Source organism: Cetorhinus maximus, chromosome 20 (assembly GCF_964194155.1).
Source record: "Cetorhinus maximus chromosome 20, sCetMax3.hap1.1, whole genome shotgun sequence".
In the NCBI taxonomy this organism is placed as follows: domain Eukaryota; kingdom Metazoa; phylum Chordata; class Chondrichthyes; order Lamniformes; family Cetorhinidae; genus Cetorhinus; species Cetorhinus maximus.
This window is the reverse complement of record NC_135898.1, coordinates 23,869,085-23,884,585: the sequence shown is the minus strand read 5'-3', so window position 1 is coordinate 23,884,585 and position 15,501 is coordinate 23,869,085. Positions and strand designations below refer to the sequence as shown.

The window sequence follows — 15,501 nt, the reverse complement described above, 5'->3', positions numbered from 1 at the left end:
TGGTGCTACTCCTGGCATGCTGTTCTACTTCCTCATTGAACCAGGGTTGATCTCTTGGCTTGGTGGTATGGTAGAGTGGGGGGATACGCTGGGCCATGAGGTTATAGATTGTTGTTGGATACTGCTGCTGATGGCCCACAGAAACTCATGGGGCAGAATCTAGCCCTTGTCGGGCGGGCTGGGCTGGGGGTGGTCGGGAAGCCAACCGCTGCCCGCGATTTAGGCCGGAAGGTAGTTTCCCAACGGCGGGCCAATTAAGGCCCGCCCAGTGCAAAATGCGAGTGGCAGCGCTCAGCGCTGCCTGTCCGGGTTTGTGGGGGGTGGGGGAGTGGTGGTGGTGGTGGAGGAGGACAAGGGGGGCAAGAACGAGCTTCTCATATGCACGCGGGTGCGCTCTTGGGAACCTCCCTGAGGGTTAGAGCTGCCTCAGGGAGATGAAGAGTTTTCAAAAAAAAAAAACCAAGATGCGAGAAATGTTATGAAACATGCCCCCTCATGTGACTCTGTCGCATGAACAGGGACATGTTATAAGTGAAATTTTTTTTAAAATTATTTTTATTTCTGTTCGATGTTGGAAACTTCATCCCGCCCATGGATGAGGTTTCCAAAAAAATGCAAAGGCCGCTTGGCCTTTTCACCTGCCCGCCAACTGTAAGGTTGGACAAGGCAGTGAAAAATTTAACTTAACCGATACTCTAACGATTGATACTCTAAACAGGCGGAATTGGCAGCGTACCCGCCGACTGAACTACCGCATGACTGCACGCTGACGCCGGGGCACTGGCCCAATGCCAACGCGTGTCATTTCACTCTCGAGTGGGTCGGGCGCGCACCCACCAAGGTGAAAATTCTACCCATGAATGCTTTAAGCTACTAGATCTGTTCTGAGTCTATCCCATTTAACACAGCGGTATCCTCAGCATGAAGACAGCGCTTTGTCTCCACAAGGACTGTGCGATTGTGAATTCTGTCATGGGCAGGTGCATCCATGACAGGTAGGTTGGTGAGGGCGAGCTCTAGTAGGTTACCTTTTGAAGAGCACTAGGGGATTTCGCCCTTCACCTGGTTTCTTTCTTATCACTCATAAACCAGCAGCTAAAAACGACTTTCTGGAATTCTAATACTGAATATCACAATGTAGAGTTATAGACATGGATACTTACTCAGAATAAAGCTGCAGGACATTAGGGAAAACCTACAGAACATAGGCTGGGTGCACAAGAGAAAGGAAACTTCCTTCCATCTTTCAGTAATTGTTATTTGCAATTCTGAACCAGTGTCACTGACGCAAAGGATTAGATCAGTTAAATTGAACATGCTTCATAAACCCACACTTAATCATCAGACTAATTCCCCCTTGAATCATAGATAGTCACTGTGATTGAAAATTAAAACTGGCTCTGCCCTTTTCCCCTACACACTGCCTCATACCCACTGTATCATGTCACTGATGACATCTGAATTACAGGCTGCGCTTAGATGTTGCCCCATTTGGTCCATTGGGCCATATCAACGAGCTTAGCCTCAGCTTTGATCTCTTGTCTATGTTGTATTAGCTGATCTTAGCCAGACTGGCAGCATTACATTATGCCTATAAACTACAGAAGGGGAAATCATACAGGATCCCTGCACCCTAGCAAAGAGTCAACATTTTCAGGAAAGGAAGATTCATAAATATGAACATATAGAATCATGGAATTGTACAGCCCAGAAGGAAGCCATTCGGCCCATCGAGTCTGCACTGGCTCTTTCAAAGAGTATTCCAATTAGCCCCACTCCCCTGCTCTTTCCCCATATCCCTGTAAATTTTTCCCTTCAAGTATATATATCCAGTTCCCTTTTGAAAGTTACTAATGAATCTGTGTCCACCATTCAACTGAGCAGTACAGTACAAATCCTAACTACTTGTTGCATCTGCAGTATTTTGTCCTTTTGTGTTTTTAAATGTCTAAGTGTATTTCCCCCTGTTCCTTCTAAGTGGCAATGATATGGAGACATTAGGTATAAAAGGTTGCTCAGAATTTTTAATCAGAGCTCACATCTTCCTCCCCCACCCTGCTCCTGCTCTGATTTGAGAATTGGGGGCAACCCTACTCACAACCGTCTGGGGTAAGAGTTCAAATCCACACCTCGTTGGGCTATGATTGGCTAACTTTCATGGCAGCACATCATTCCATGAGGGGAATCACCATATTAACAGCATCAGTTTTGCAAGAAGCTTAAAGAAATAAACTGGCAGATAGGTCAGCAGCAGTTAGTAATCTGACTGAGAAATCACGGTAAAGAGTGCATTCATGGTGCATTTCACTTCAGCCCCAGTCTGGTTTCCTTACTTTCAGCCACTTTCCTCTTGGTCTCATTGCTGGACTGTACAATCCCAAGAAGACCATTAATGGAATAGGATGAGCCTAGGGAGTCGCTGGTTGGAGGAGATTCAGGTGGTGTAACTGTTGAGTTGGGGACTGGAAAAAAAAGAGCACAAAGTTAAAAGATTAAAATTTCTTCCCTTCACAATTACCCGAGGCAGGGTTCTCACTGGGGAGGTGGGTTCCACAGCCCCCTGGGAGCCCACAAGAAAGTATCAAGGGGTCCGCCAAGGATAAAGATCCTACTCATGCTGCCCACTGCCCAGCATTACCTGTTATCACTGACTGCCCTTTGCACCCTTATTTAGAGTGGCAAGACGGAGCTGTGAAGCCCACAGCCCCCAGGGGATTACGCACCCCCCCGTCGTAAATCGGTAGGATCTTCCGCAGCTATAGCGTGGCCACTTTGCCAGCCCGCAGATACTAAGTCCAGCCAGGCGACAGTGCAGCCACAACATAACTGCAGGCTGACATGAGCGGTCGGAACCTCTCACCCTGACTGAGGTGGATGAAGAGTCAGCTCAACACCTTGATATCGAATTCAACAATGTGGATTTAGCCGTGTGGGTTAAAGTGCTGACCTTCGCCCAAGGACTGACTTCAGCTAAGAGCTGAATACACAGGAACCCGTGACAGAGTCTGGAGAATACAATCAGAGCGGGGGGAAAAAAACCACAATGAATTAATCTGCCTGTAAAGTATCATTTTTAGCTTCTGTTTTTATTAAAACTGGATTTCTGGGATTTCAAATTAATAACAGTTGGAAAGCAAACTGGATACATACAGAAAGATTTCTTTAATTGACGGCAATAGAAGCTATGTTTATTGCAAACCTGGCTGCTGTCTTCCTCCACTGTATCCTGCACTGACGCTAAACTTGCCAGCAATTAAAAATGAACAAACCCCTTTGAGAGTTTTGATCTTTTTTTTATGTTAGGAAAAAGTCTGTTTTATAGATATCTCTGCTAATGCCCAGGATTAGACACATGAGTTATCCATAATTCTATGATGAAAGCTGTAGAAAATTTCCCACACCGTCACAAGCTCAGGAGTGTCATGGTCATCGTGTACCCGGCTTTCTCTGCAGTCTGCCCATTAAACGCTATGGGAGCATTGCTTATAATTCTGACTAAGCTTATTCCGTGCTAATGAAACGTGGGTCCTCACGCCTCGCCGCTAAATCATGCTAATGATGGCAGGGGTAGCCCAGTTGCCCCACCTCAATTCAGTCATCCAAGTTTCACGTTAAGGAAAACAAAAATAATAAACAAATTTGTTTAATAGTACACACTACCCATTTTTTATGCAGAGAAGAAATAGTGGCATTGGGAGTCAATGAAATATTTCTAACACAAGAGGGGGAGGATTCGGAAGCAAAAAGGTTGAGAGCCCCTGACCCAGGTACCATCTTCATTTCAGCCTAAATATTAGGTTGATCAACTGTTGCACCTGTTTGCCTAACCCTATCTGTACTCACTGTTAGACAAGGTGATACATTTACCCATTGAGCCATTACTGAGGAATGGGGTGGTGGGAAGGGGATGGTGTCTCGCTGCTAGGTGTCATCAGAATAGAAGGATATTATTCACTCTCAGAACAGTACAGTTACCCCACTCAGGTGATGTTAAATACGAATTAGGAGTAGGAGGAGGCCACTCGGCCCCTCGAGCCTGCTCCGCCATTCAATAAGATCATGGCTGGTCTGATTGTCACCTCAACCCCACACCTCCCTCCTAGAACATCCCCCACACCCCCCTTTGCTTTTCAAGAATCTATCTACCACTGTCTTAAAAATATTCAAAGATTTTGGGCGGAATTGTCCAGTCCCATTGGTGGCAGGCACCATGGTGGGCGGTGGGCACCATGGTGAGCAGCAGGCACCATGGCGAGTGGCAGGAACCATGGCAAGTGGCAGGCACCATGGCGGGTGGCGGGCACCATGGCGAGTGGTGGGCACCATGGCAAGTGGCAGGCACCATGGTGTGCGGCAGGCGGTGGGCACCATGGTGGACGGCAGGCACCATGGCAGGCAGCAGGCACTATGGTGGGTGGCAGGCACCATGGCAAGTGGCAGGCACCATGGCAAGCAGCAGGCATCATGGCAGGCAACAGGCACTATGGTGGGCGGCAGGCACCATGGCGAGTGGCAGGCACCATGGCGAGTGGCAGGCACCATGGCAAGCAGCAGGCACAATGGTGAGCAGCAGGCACCATGGCGGGTGGCAGGCACCATGGCGGGCAGCAGGCACAATGGTGAGCAGCAGGCACCATGGTGGGTGGCAGGCACCATGGCAAGTGGTGGGCACCATGGTGGGTGGCAGGCACCATGGCGAGTGGTGGGCACCATGGCAGGCGGTGGGCACCATGGCAGGCAGTGGGCACCATGGCAGGCGGTGGGCACCATGGCGGGTGGTGGGCAGTGGGCGGTCGGCGGTGGGCGGGGACAGTATGTCGGCAAGGCCAGAAATTGGCTTGACGAAACCAGTTTGCGATCGTCCACTCCGCCCATCAATGGTGGGGGCCGCGTTTCCCTCCGCCACACGTCGGGGACCTAATTTCAACATGCGTCTCGTCACCAGCCCTTCTCGTCGGAATCATCCCCCTCCCCCACCCCCCTTGTCAGGTTTAACGCCCATGTCGGTGTGACTTGGGAAGAGCATCCTTCCTGACTGCCTTTAAAAGGTGGTGCACCTGGTGACCTGAACTTCGAGGGGAACTCAGAGGTGAGCACACACAACCTTGCACAGCACTCATGGGCGTCACCCGTGGCGCATTCAGGGTGGTGAGCTTGGGGGGATGGTGGGGAGGGCAGGGCGGGTTGGGCATAGGCAAGTCGCTTTTTCCCAGCTGGCATTCAGTATGGTGCAGGGTTGGGGGGTGGTGGCAAGGCAGCACAGGCTGAAGGCAATGCTCAAGCACATGCCAGGGGTGGATAGGGATGGGGGCGAGAGGGTGAGGGAAGCGGCCATGCCCTTCGAAAATCTTATCAAAAGCAAGCATTCTTCCACAGCTGAGACCATTCAGCAGCAGCTCCATTGACACGCTTGGGGTCATGTCTCTGAAGCTTGTCGGCCTACTCAAGGAATGCAAAAGCATGAAAGTGCTACCAAATCCTCCTTTTCACCCCTCAGACTGCAAATTAATGTGGGGGCAGCAGAACAATTGGGTGACTGGGGGGAGTTGTACAATACCCTTGTGAAAGGCGGCCATGGCTCATGGAGGCGCTCACAGCCCCTTGCAATGTCTTTATTAAGGTTTAGACCAGCATCGTCATGGTTCGCGCTAACAGTGCAGCCTTGCAGTGTGGGTTAGGAGAATGCCTGTGCCTGAGCTGAGAGCACAGCGTGCAGTCCAGTGGCTGAAACTGCTGCCAATCGGTCAGGTGGAGTGGGGTGGAGGTGGGTGGGGTTTCGGACAACCAAAGAGCGCACTACGCACTGGCCATCTAAGTGGGGGCCAGCACTCTCCTACACACATGAGGAGGCCCTCAGACTTAACCAAGAGAGGTTCTTACTACACCCATGCTAACCCACACATGCTAACATCCCCTTTGATCCTGCAGGAGGGGAACATCAGGATGATCTGGTGATTTAATGGTTTGCCTCATGGTTTACAGAGAGCAGAGAAGAGGGAGAGAGCGGCAGAGGCACCTAGCTCGGCAAAGGGAGGAGCACCTCCCTCAAGTTTCAGGGGCGGCAGGGCTGCTGTGCACGGAGCTGGAGATCCACAGAGAGCTATCGCTCGTAGGCACCTCACTAGACCCAGGGTCTATAGACAGCGCTTGTCATTCCTGCCCTGACTGAGAACCAGTGACACTGAAGTCTGCGCATGTCCAGAGAACTGGATGGTCACATTTGCCACCTGCTGCAGGATTTGGTGCCACGGGGACATGGAGGGCATCCACCACCAGTGGCCATGAAAGTGACCCTGGCGCTCAACTTTTATACCAGTGGCTTTTTCCAGGGTTCCACAGGTGCCCTGTGTTTGATCTCACAACCTCTACACAAAAGTGTATCCATGAGGTCACGGATGCCACCTTTGCAAAGGCACAGAACTTTGTGCATTTCACCCAGGATCAGGAAAGCCAGGAAGCAAGAGCTCTGGGATTTGCGCAGATCTCGGGTTTCCCATAGGTGCAGGGTACCATCGACTGCACTCACATGGTGCATAGATCTCCGTGGCAACAAGTAGTCAACTATGTCAACCACAAGGGCCTCCACTCGCTGAATGTTCACTGGTGTGCGGCCACCACAAACACATCCTACAGGTCTGCCCACGATTCCCAGGGAGCATCCATGATTCCTACAACCTTGGCAGGTCTCAGATTCCTGACATTTTCCTGGGCCCAGAGAGAGTGCAGGGTTGGCTCTTCGGGGACAAGGGCTACCCACAGAGGACGTGGCTGATGACACCTCAGACTACAGCAGAGGTATAACCAGGTTCATGCCGCAACCTGGTGGCAAACGAGAGGCATTTTGAAATGAGGTTCCAGTGCCTCAACAGGTCTGTTGGAGCCACTGCAACACAGTCCACCAAGGGTGTCACGCATCATCGTCACTTGCTGCACGCTACATAACCTGGCAGTGCAACAGGGAGAGGACTTGGCTGAGGAGGAGATGGAGGAGCTGCACGTATCATCCGATGAGGAGAATGTTCAAGGGGTTGAGGGTGAGGAGGATGTCAGCGATGAGGCCATCGCATTGGCCAGGTGAGGAAGGTGTACTCGAGAGGCCCTCATAGCTGCAAGATTCATGGAGGGTGATGACGAGATGCAGTGAGGACAGTCCTGACATCCTCACCTTGCATCTGTGAACGTTTGACTCCTGTGTGGCTGAGGGAAGAGAACAACCCCTCAGTGCTCAGGCTCATGTCATGGAGACACAGCGGAGGCCCTAATAGTCACTAGATTCTAGGAGGATGATGATGACATGCAGTGAGGACACTCCATTGATCTTCACATTGCCTCTGTGAATATCGGACTCCTGTCTGGCTGAGTTCACCTCGCTTACACTTTGTGATCAGGGACATATCATGGAGACGCAGCCATGAAACTTTAAATGCACCTGATCCTTTGTCAGCCTTCAGCACCTGAGCCCTTCAGGAGCACAGCATCACCAGTCACAGATGCTGAACAGATGGGGGCCAGCCCCACCTCAAAGGCGCTGAGAGCACACAGAGAGAATGATGGAACTCTGTGACGCCTGTCCACGACATTCGGGCAGCAATGACAAGCACCATCGAGGTGCAGGCGTCAGTAATGTGTGCAGTGAGTGTGAAGCTGGACCATCACTTTGTTCTGAAGGTTACACACTCCACAGGGAAGGGGCCCTGGACTGAGACACCTGCCTTTATCTTGTGCAGGAACCAAGGTTTCACATCGAATAACACGAACACTGCTCATCATAGCACGGAGCCAGAGGCAAGGAGACATTCTTGGGAGTTTATTTCCAATAGTGAACATTGTGTACACGTGATTAACGCCTGTGCCCAGGCTGTGCAACTACATCTGTTAAACCTTCCTAACCCTGCCGCTCTGTCTTGGTGCTCCCCCGCCATCCACAGTGGAGGTGGAGGCAGCCTGCTGACTGCTACACCCTGTCTGTAATGACCTTGGCAGGTGTCCTTTGGAGGGCTGAGACCTGGAGGGTCCAGGCTGCTGTGGGCCTTCCTCGGCCTGTGGAGCTGGAGTTGTGAGGGTCACAGGAAGAGGGGATTTGGATCAGCTTGATATTCCCAGGGTCGCCTGGGTGGATGGCCCCGGAGTGTTGAGCTGCTGGTCCTCCTCCTATTGAGTGCCTGATGGCCCCTGGCTGACTCCTTGAGGGGAAGGGGAAGCTGGAGTGTGATCGAGCTGCCCAGCATCCCTCTCACGTCGATATCGTTGAGGCCAACTATGGCATCAGTGATGGAGTTCAGCCCATGCAGCAGTGCAGGACCGATTTCCTAGACCAAGGTCTCCATGGCAGCCACCCTCTACCAATGTCGACCTTGGTGCATTGGCATGCCAGCACTATCACCTGAGATGGAAGGCAGACAGATTCCTCCATTGTGCCTCGCAATCGGAGGAGTGCAGCGGACATCCCTTCCTGATGTTCCTGAGCTTGCCTTTGCAGCTCCAGCAACTGAGGGATGACCGACTCCAGAAGCTCCTCATCTGGTTCAGACTCAGCAGATTTCTGGCCTCCAGCAGTCCTCCAAGTGCCAGGAACCTGGGAAGTCCCTGCCGCCGCCTGCTGTGGATCAGGCAGTGTGATGTGCTCACCAGATTATGATTCCGAGGCTACTCTAGAACTAGGTCCTACTGAGGTGTGTGCTGGTGGAGGGTGGTTGAGCGCTGTGATGGGTCTTCAATCAGGGTGTTATCAGATTCTTCTCCTGAGGTATCTTCGGGGCTTGAGTTGAGGGCCTGGCTTGTGGACCCCATGAGCTGCTTCCCAGATGTGCCTGCGAAAGCAAGGAGAGATAATTAGTGCATGGCAGGGGGCTGCGGAACAGGGGAACTGACCCACAGATGAAAGCTCTGAAAAAGAGTCATACGGACTCGAAACGTTAACTCTGTTTCTCTCTCCACAGATGCTGCCAGAGCTGCTGAGTTTTTCAAGCGTTTTTTGTTTTTATTTTAGAACTGACTCACAGTGTGGGTGTCTGATGGATGTTGCACTGCTGGATCCTCACTTGGTTGAGCACTGTCGACCTCACAGTCAACACAGGAACAGTCCAGATCGTCGCTGGCCAACTGGATGACTCTATTTTCAAAGTTGGTCAGGACCTTGATGTCGGGCATTCCTCCACCAGTCTTAGTGCAAATCTGGGATGATTCTGCCCTCTGCTTCCACTGCCTTTTGTGGAAGAGAGTTTCAAAGACTCACAGCCATCTCAGAGAAAACATTTCTCCTCATCTCTGTCTTAAATGGGTTACCACTTATTTTTACACAGTGAACCCTAGTTCTCTTGTGTTAATCAAGTTGCCTCTTTCTCTTCTGAACTCCAGTGAATACAAGCCTAGCCTTTCTAACCTTATTAGTCTAGTAAACCTTCTTTGAACTGCTTCCAATACATTTACTTCCTTCCTTAAATAAGGAAACCAATACTATGCACTGTAATCTAGATGTGGTCTCACCAATGCTCTATATAACTGAAGCATAACCTTCTCATTTTTGTATTCGATTCCCCTTGCAATAAATGATAACATTCTATTAACTTTCGTAATTACTGCTGTATCTGCATACTAACCTTTTGTGATTCATGCGCTAGGACACCTAGATCCCTCTGCATCTCAGAGCTCTGCAATCCTTCACTATTTAGATAATATGCTTCTTTTTTATTCTTCAGGCCAAAGTGTACAATTTCACATTTTCCCACATTATACTCCATTTGGCAGATCTTTGCCCACACAATTAACCTATCTATATCCCTTTGTAGACTCCTTATGTCCTCTTCACATCTTACTTTCCTACCTATCTATGCCTCATCAGCAAATTTAGCAACCATACCATTGGTCCTTTCATCCAAGTCATTTACATAAATTGTAAAAATTTGCGGCCCTAGCACTGATCCCTGTGGCACACCAGTTGTTACATCTTGCCAATCAGGAAGTGACCCATTTATGCATGCCTTATGTTTCCCGTTAGCTAGCCAATCTCCTATCCATGCCAATATGTTACCCACTACACCATTTTTTGCAATAATCTTTGATGTGGCACCTTATCAAATGACTTCTGGAAATCTAAGTACAGCACATCCCCTGATTCCCCTTCATCCACAGCATATGCCACTTCTTCAAAGAGCTCCAATTAATCGATTAAACATGATTTCCTTTTCACAGCCATGTTGACCCTGCCTGATTACCTCGAATTTTTACAATTGCCCTGCTATAGCTTCTTTAATAATAGCTTCTAATATTTTCCCTATGACAGATGGTAAGCTAACTGGCCTATTTCCTGCTTTTCGGTTCCTCTCCCTTTTTGAATAAAGGAATTCACTATTTTCCACCTTTCCTTAATCTAGGGAATTTTGGAAAACTTAAACCAACGCATCAACTATCTCCCTAGTCACTTCTGTTAAGACCCTAAGATGAAGTCCATCAGATCCATCCCGAGGACTTGTCAGCTCCAACAATTTTCTCAGCATCACTTCCCTGGTGTTTTTAATTTTCCTGATTTCCCTCCATTCCATTTCCTGATTTACAGCTATTTCTGGAATGTTACTTGTATCCTGTATAGTGAAGACGGATGCAAAATATCTGTTCAATTCATCTGCCATCTCCTTATTTTCCATTATTAATTCCCCAGAATCACTTTCTATATGGCCAAAACTCACTTTATTAACTCTTCATTTTCAAAATATCTATGGAAACTCTTACTAGCTGACTTTATATTTCTCGCTAGCTTTCTCTCAGACTCATACTTTTTCCCTCCTTATCAATCAGTCATTCTTTGCCATTCTTTATATTCTGTCCAATCTCCTGACCTGGCACCCATCTTTGTGCAATTATATGCTTTTTCTTTAAGTTTGATACCATCTTTAACTTTTTCAGTTAACCACGGATGGTGGGTCTTCCTGTTGGAGTTCTTATTTCCCGTGGGAATGTATTCTGTGTATTCTGAAATATCCCCTTAAATAACTGCAACTGCATCTCTATGGACCTATCACTTAACCTACTTTGCCAGTTCACTATAGCTAGCTCTGCTTTCATTCCCTCATAATTGCCCTTATTTAAGTTTAAAATACTAGTCTTAGGCCCACTCTTTCTCCCTCAAACTGGATGCCATCCTCAATTATATTATGATTGCTGCTACCTAGGGGCGCCTTCACTGTGAGGCCATTAACTAAAGCTATCTCGTTGCACAATACCAGGTCTAGTATGGCCTGCTCTCTGGTTGGTGCCCAAACATGATCTTCTAAGAAACTATCCCAAAAATGTTCTATGAATTCCTCATCTAGAATAACTTTGCCCATCTGATTTTTGAAGTCTATATATAGGTTTAAATCCCCCATGATTATCGCCATACCTTTCTGACAAGCTCCCATAATTTCCTCTTTTTTACCCTGTCCTACCATGTGGTTAATGTTAGGGGTCCTGTACACCACTCTCACAAGTGACTTCTTGTCTTTGTCAGTTTTCATCTCTACCCAAACGGCTTCTACATTCTGGTTTCCTGAACTTGAGTCATCCATTTCTATTGTGCTATTACCATCCTTAATTAAGACAGCCACCCTTCCACCTTTTCCAAGCTTCCTGTCCTTCCTAAATATCAATGTACCCTTCAATATTCAGGTCCCAATCTATGTCATCCTACACCCATGTCTCTGTAATGGCTATCAGATCGTACTTATTTATCTCTATTTGCACTCCCCTTTCATATGTTTTGATTTGAATTCAACCTGCATTCAGATACAGAGCCTTTAGTTTTGTCATTTTATTATTTTTGCAACATCTGGCATTATCTGCTGATTTAGTCTTAGATTTGTACTCTCTGTCCCTTCCTGTCATGGTCTGTTTATCCAAAATTCCTAAGAATGAAGAAGTAAAGAAACTGGAGTCTGACCAGAGGTAAGTGCGCCTAGCTTGAAGACCTTGCATATACTGCTGGTGATGGCCTAAGAAGCTCCATTACAGGTGTAGAGGCTGAAAGGCAGAAGGAAGATCCACTGTGTAGCGCCAAAGAACTCCACCAGAGCACGTGGAGGTTTGTTGCGAAACCTGATCAAAATCAGAGTCAAAGAACCTAGCCAGATCGCAAAAGGGTGAGCAAGCTCCAAAAAAACGACTGAAATAAGCTTTTTAATTCGGCGCAATAATCGTGCAGCACCAATTGTTTAACAAATGCGGCTTGAAGAATGCTGAAGCATGGACCCAGAGTCGGTGCCATAGCACTGTGTACGAAGGGAAAATATCTTAACACAAGTCGGAGCAAAAAATCCATTTCAATTCAGTTCTCCAAGCTCAGGAATGCAACTAGATGGACAAAATGGTTCATTCAAAAGGTTTTCTGCAGAATCATTGAAAAACAGGTCCATAACCATGGTGGGAGCCCGTCAAATCCCAACAAGTGTGGGAAGAATTTTAAAGCTGTACTCTGCTGAGCTGAAAACAGCCATGGATGGTAAATCAACACTGCCAAACCAATTAAGACAGATGGAAGGGCCAGACCAGGCGCAAAATTGGAAATTTTTGAGAAGAAGATTTTTAAGATATATGATAGCATCAGGCTTGAATAAGAAAACAGAGGCTGAACAAGCGAATACACTATTATATTCAGTAGGTCCAATAGCCGACAACATAATTGCCAGACAAGGAACAAGTGAATCTTGCGATAACTTTGAAGAGGTTATGAAGCCCTTTGACACCTACTTTAAATTAAGAAGCAATAAGATTTTGGAGTGAGCAAAATATAACAAGAGAGTCCAAAAGCCCGGGGAACCTATCAACTCTTTCATAAATGAGTTAGACAGATTGGCTGAAAGCTGTGATTATGGTGGCCTTAAGTCGGAGCTCATAGGGGACCAAAAACAGTAGTGGGAGCGGCCAATGATACTCTTTTGGATGTGCTCCACTCTAAAGAAGATCTGACTTTGGAAAAAGCCATCCAAATAGTCAGACAATTGGACGTCTACCAGCAAAACCGATCCATTTTGCATGGCGAAGTTAAACCATGGCACAGAGCAGCCCCAACAGTCCAGCTCATGAAGCAACAAAAAGGCAAGGAGACCCCAGGACAAGGAGAGCAATACTCAAGCAAAACACAAGATAGTGGCAGACCATGTCAGTGTTGTGGTGCCAAAAGACCTCACAGATGCGAGCAGTGTCCAGCAACCACCGTGCGGCACTTTTGCTGCAACCACCTAGGACACTTTGGAAAGATGTGTAGGTTCAAATTTGCAAGATGTGCGGAGAATCCCAAATGAGTCCATGAGATAGATGAACCACACAAAGAAATCCGACAATGCTTCTTGGAAGAAATTAAGCATCCTAGATTCACACTTTAGGACGCTGACATATCTGTAAATGTACCAATGCCATAGGCAGGACAAGGGAAGAATTTCAGCATAGTCAGGATGAGGAGCTAGGCACCAGATTAAGAAGCAGAGCCTCAAAGGTAATATTCTCTGGATTATTACGTGAGTGCGAATTGGCATAGGGCAAATAAGAGAGAGATGAATGCATGGCTCAAAGACTGGTGTGGGAGAAGTGGGTTCAGGTTCATGAGGCACTGGCACCAGTATTGGAGAAAGTGGAGGCTGTACCGTTGGGACGGTCTACATCTGAACCATGCTGGGACCAGTGTTCTTGCAAACCCCATAGCTAGCGAAGTAGAGAGGGTTTTAAACTAAATAGTGAGCGCAAGCAATCCAATGTAGAAAGATGTGGTATATCAAAGAATAGAGACAAGCTAAGAGAGGAAGGTACTAATATGGGAAATGATAAATAGACCGTGACAGGGAGGGACAGAGAGTACAGAGAATAGAAATCTAAGAATAAATCAACAGATAGGGATAGAGGTTACAAAAATAATAAAAGGACAAAACCTAAGGCTCTGTATCTGAATTGCAGGTAGCATTCGAAACAAAACAGATGAACTGATAGTGCAAATAGAGATAAATTAAGCGTGATTTAATAGTCTTTATAGAGAAATGGCTGCAGGATGACATAGATTGGGACCTGAATATTGAAGGGTATGTGACATTTAGGCAGGATAGGAAGTTAGGACAAGGTGGAGGGGTGGCTCTATTAATTAAAGACAACATTAGCACAATAGAGAGGGATGGCCTAAATTCTGGAAACCAGGATATAGAAGCGGTGTGGGTAGATAAGAAAACTGATAAAGGCAAGAAGTCACTTGTGGGAGTAGTGTCCAGGCCCTCTAACAGTAATCACATGGTAGGACGGGGTATCAAAGAAGAAATAGTTGGAGCTTGTCAGAAAGGTACGGTGATTATCACAGGGGATTTTAATCTACACATAGACTGGAACAATAATGTGGACAAAGGTAGCATAGATGACAAATTCATAGAATGTTTTTTGAGATAATTTCTTATTTCAGCACATTGTGGAGCCAATTGGGCTATACAAGACCTGGTATTGTGCAACGAGATAGGATTACTTAATGACCTCATAGTGAATGCGCCCCAAGGTAGCAGTGATCATAATTGATTGAGTTTTATATTCAGTTTGAGAGAGACAAAAGTTGGGTCTAAGACTAGTATTTTAAACTTAAATAAGGGCAATTATGAGGGCACAAAAACAGAGCTAGCAAACATGAACTGGCAAATTAGCTGAAGGGATAGGTCAATAGAGATGCAGTGGCAGACATTTAAGAGGATATTTCAGAATACACAGAATAGATACATTCCAACAACAAAGAAAAATTCCAAGGGGAGGACCCACTATCTGTGGTTAACTGAAAAAGTTAAAAATAGTATCAAATTTAAAGAAAAGACATTTAATTGCACAAAGATGGGTGGCAGGTCAGAAGATTGGACTGGATTTGGAAGATTAGATTTAGAATATAAAAAACAGCAAAGAATGACTGATTGATAAGCAGGGAAAAATTAGAGTATGAGAGAAAGCTAGCTAGAAATATAAAGACAGATAGTAAGAGTTTCTATGGATCTTTAATAAAGAAAATAGTTAATAAAGTGTATGTTGGTCCTCTAGGAAGTGAGTCTGGGAATTAATAATGGAATATAAGGAGATGGCAGATGAATTGAACTGGTAATTTGCATTGGTCTTCACAATAGAGGATACAAGTAACTTCCCAGAAATCGCTGTAAATCAGGAATTGGAAGGAAGGGAAGAACTCAAGAAAATTGCAATCACCAGGGAAGTGGTACTTAGCAAATTGTTGGAACTGCAGGTTGACAAGTACTGGGTCCTGACTTCATCCTAGGGTCTTAAAAGAAGTGACTAAGAAGTGACTAATAGTTGATGCGTTGGCTTTAGTTTTCTGTAATTCACTAGATTCGGTACATTCCAGTGGATGGGAAAATAGCTAATGTAACTCCTTTATTCAAAAAGGGAGGGAGGCAGAAAGAAGGAAGCTATAGGCCAGTTAGCTTAACATCTGTCATAGGGAAAATTTTAGAAGCTATTATTAAAGACGTTATAGCAGGGCACTTAGATAAATTCAAGTTA

At 46.7% G+C, this 15,501-nt stretch overlaps 1 protein-coding gene across 1 annotated transcript in view; it reads right to left on the bottom strand.

The window, feature by feature from the left end:
* LOC144694758 (paired box protein Pax-8-like) overlaps positions 1 to 15,501 on the bottom strand; it is a 97,451-nt gene that overhangs the window by 39,795 nt on the left and 42,155 nt on the right. The window contains exon 6 of the mRNA XM_078565332.1: positions 2,334 to 2,462. Within this exon, the coding sequence (XP_078421458.1) occupies positions 2,334 to 2,462 (129 nt within the window). The remainder of the gene's footprint in view (positions 1 to 2,333; positions 2,463 to 15,501) is intronic.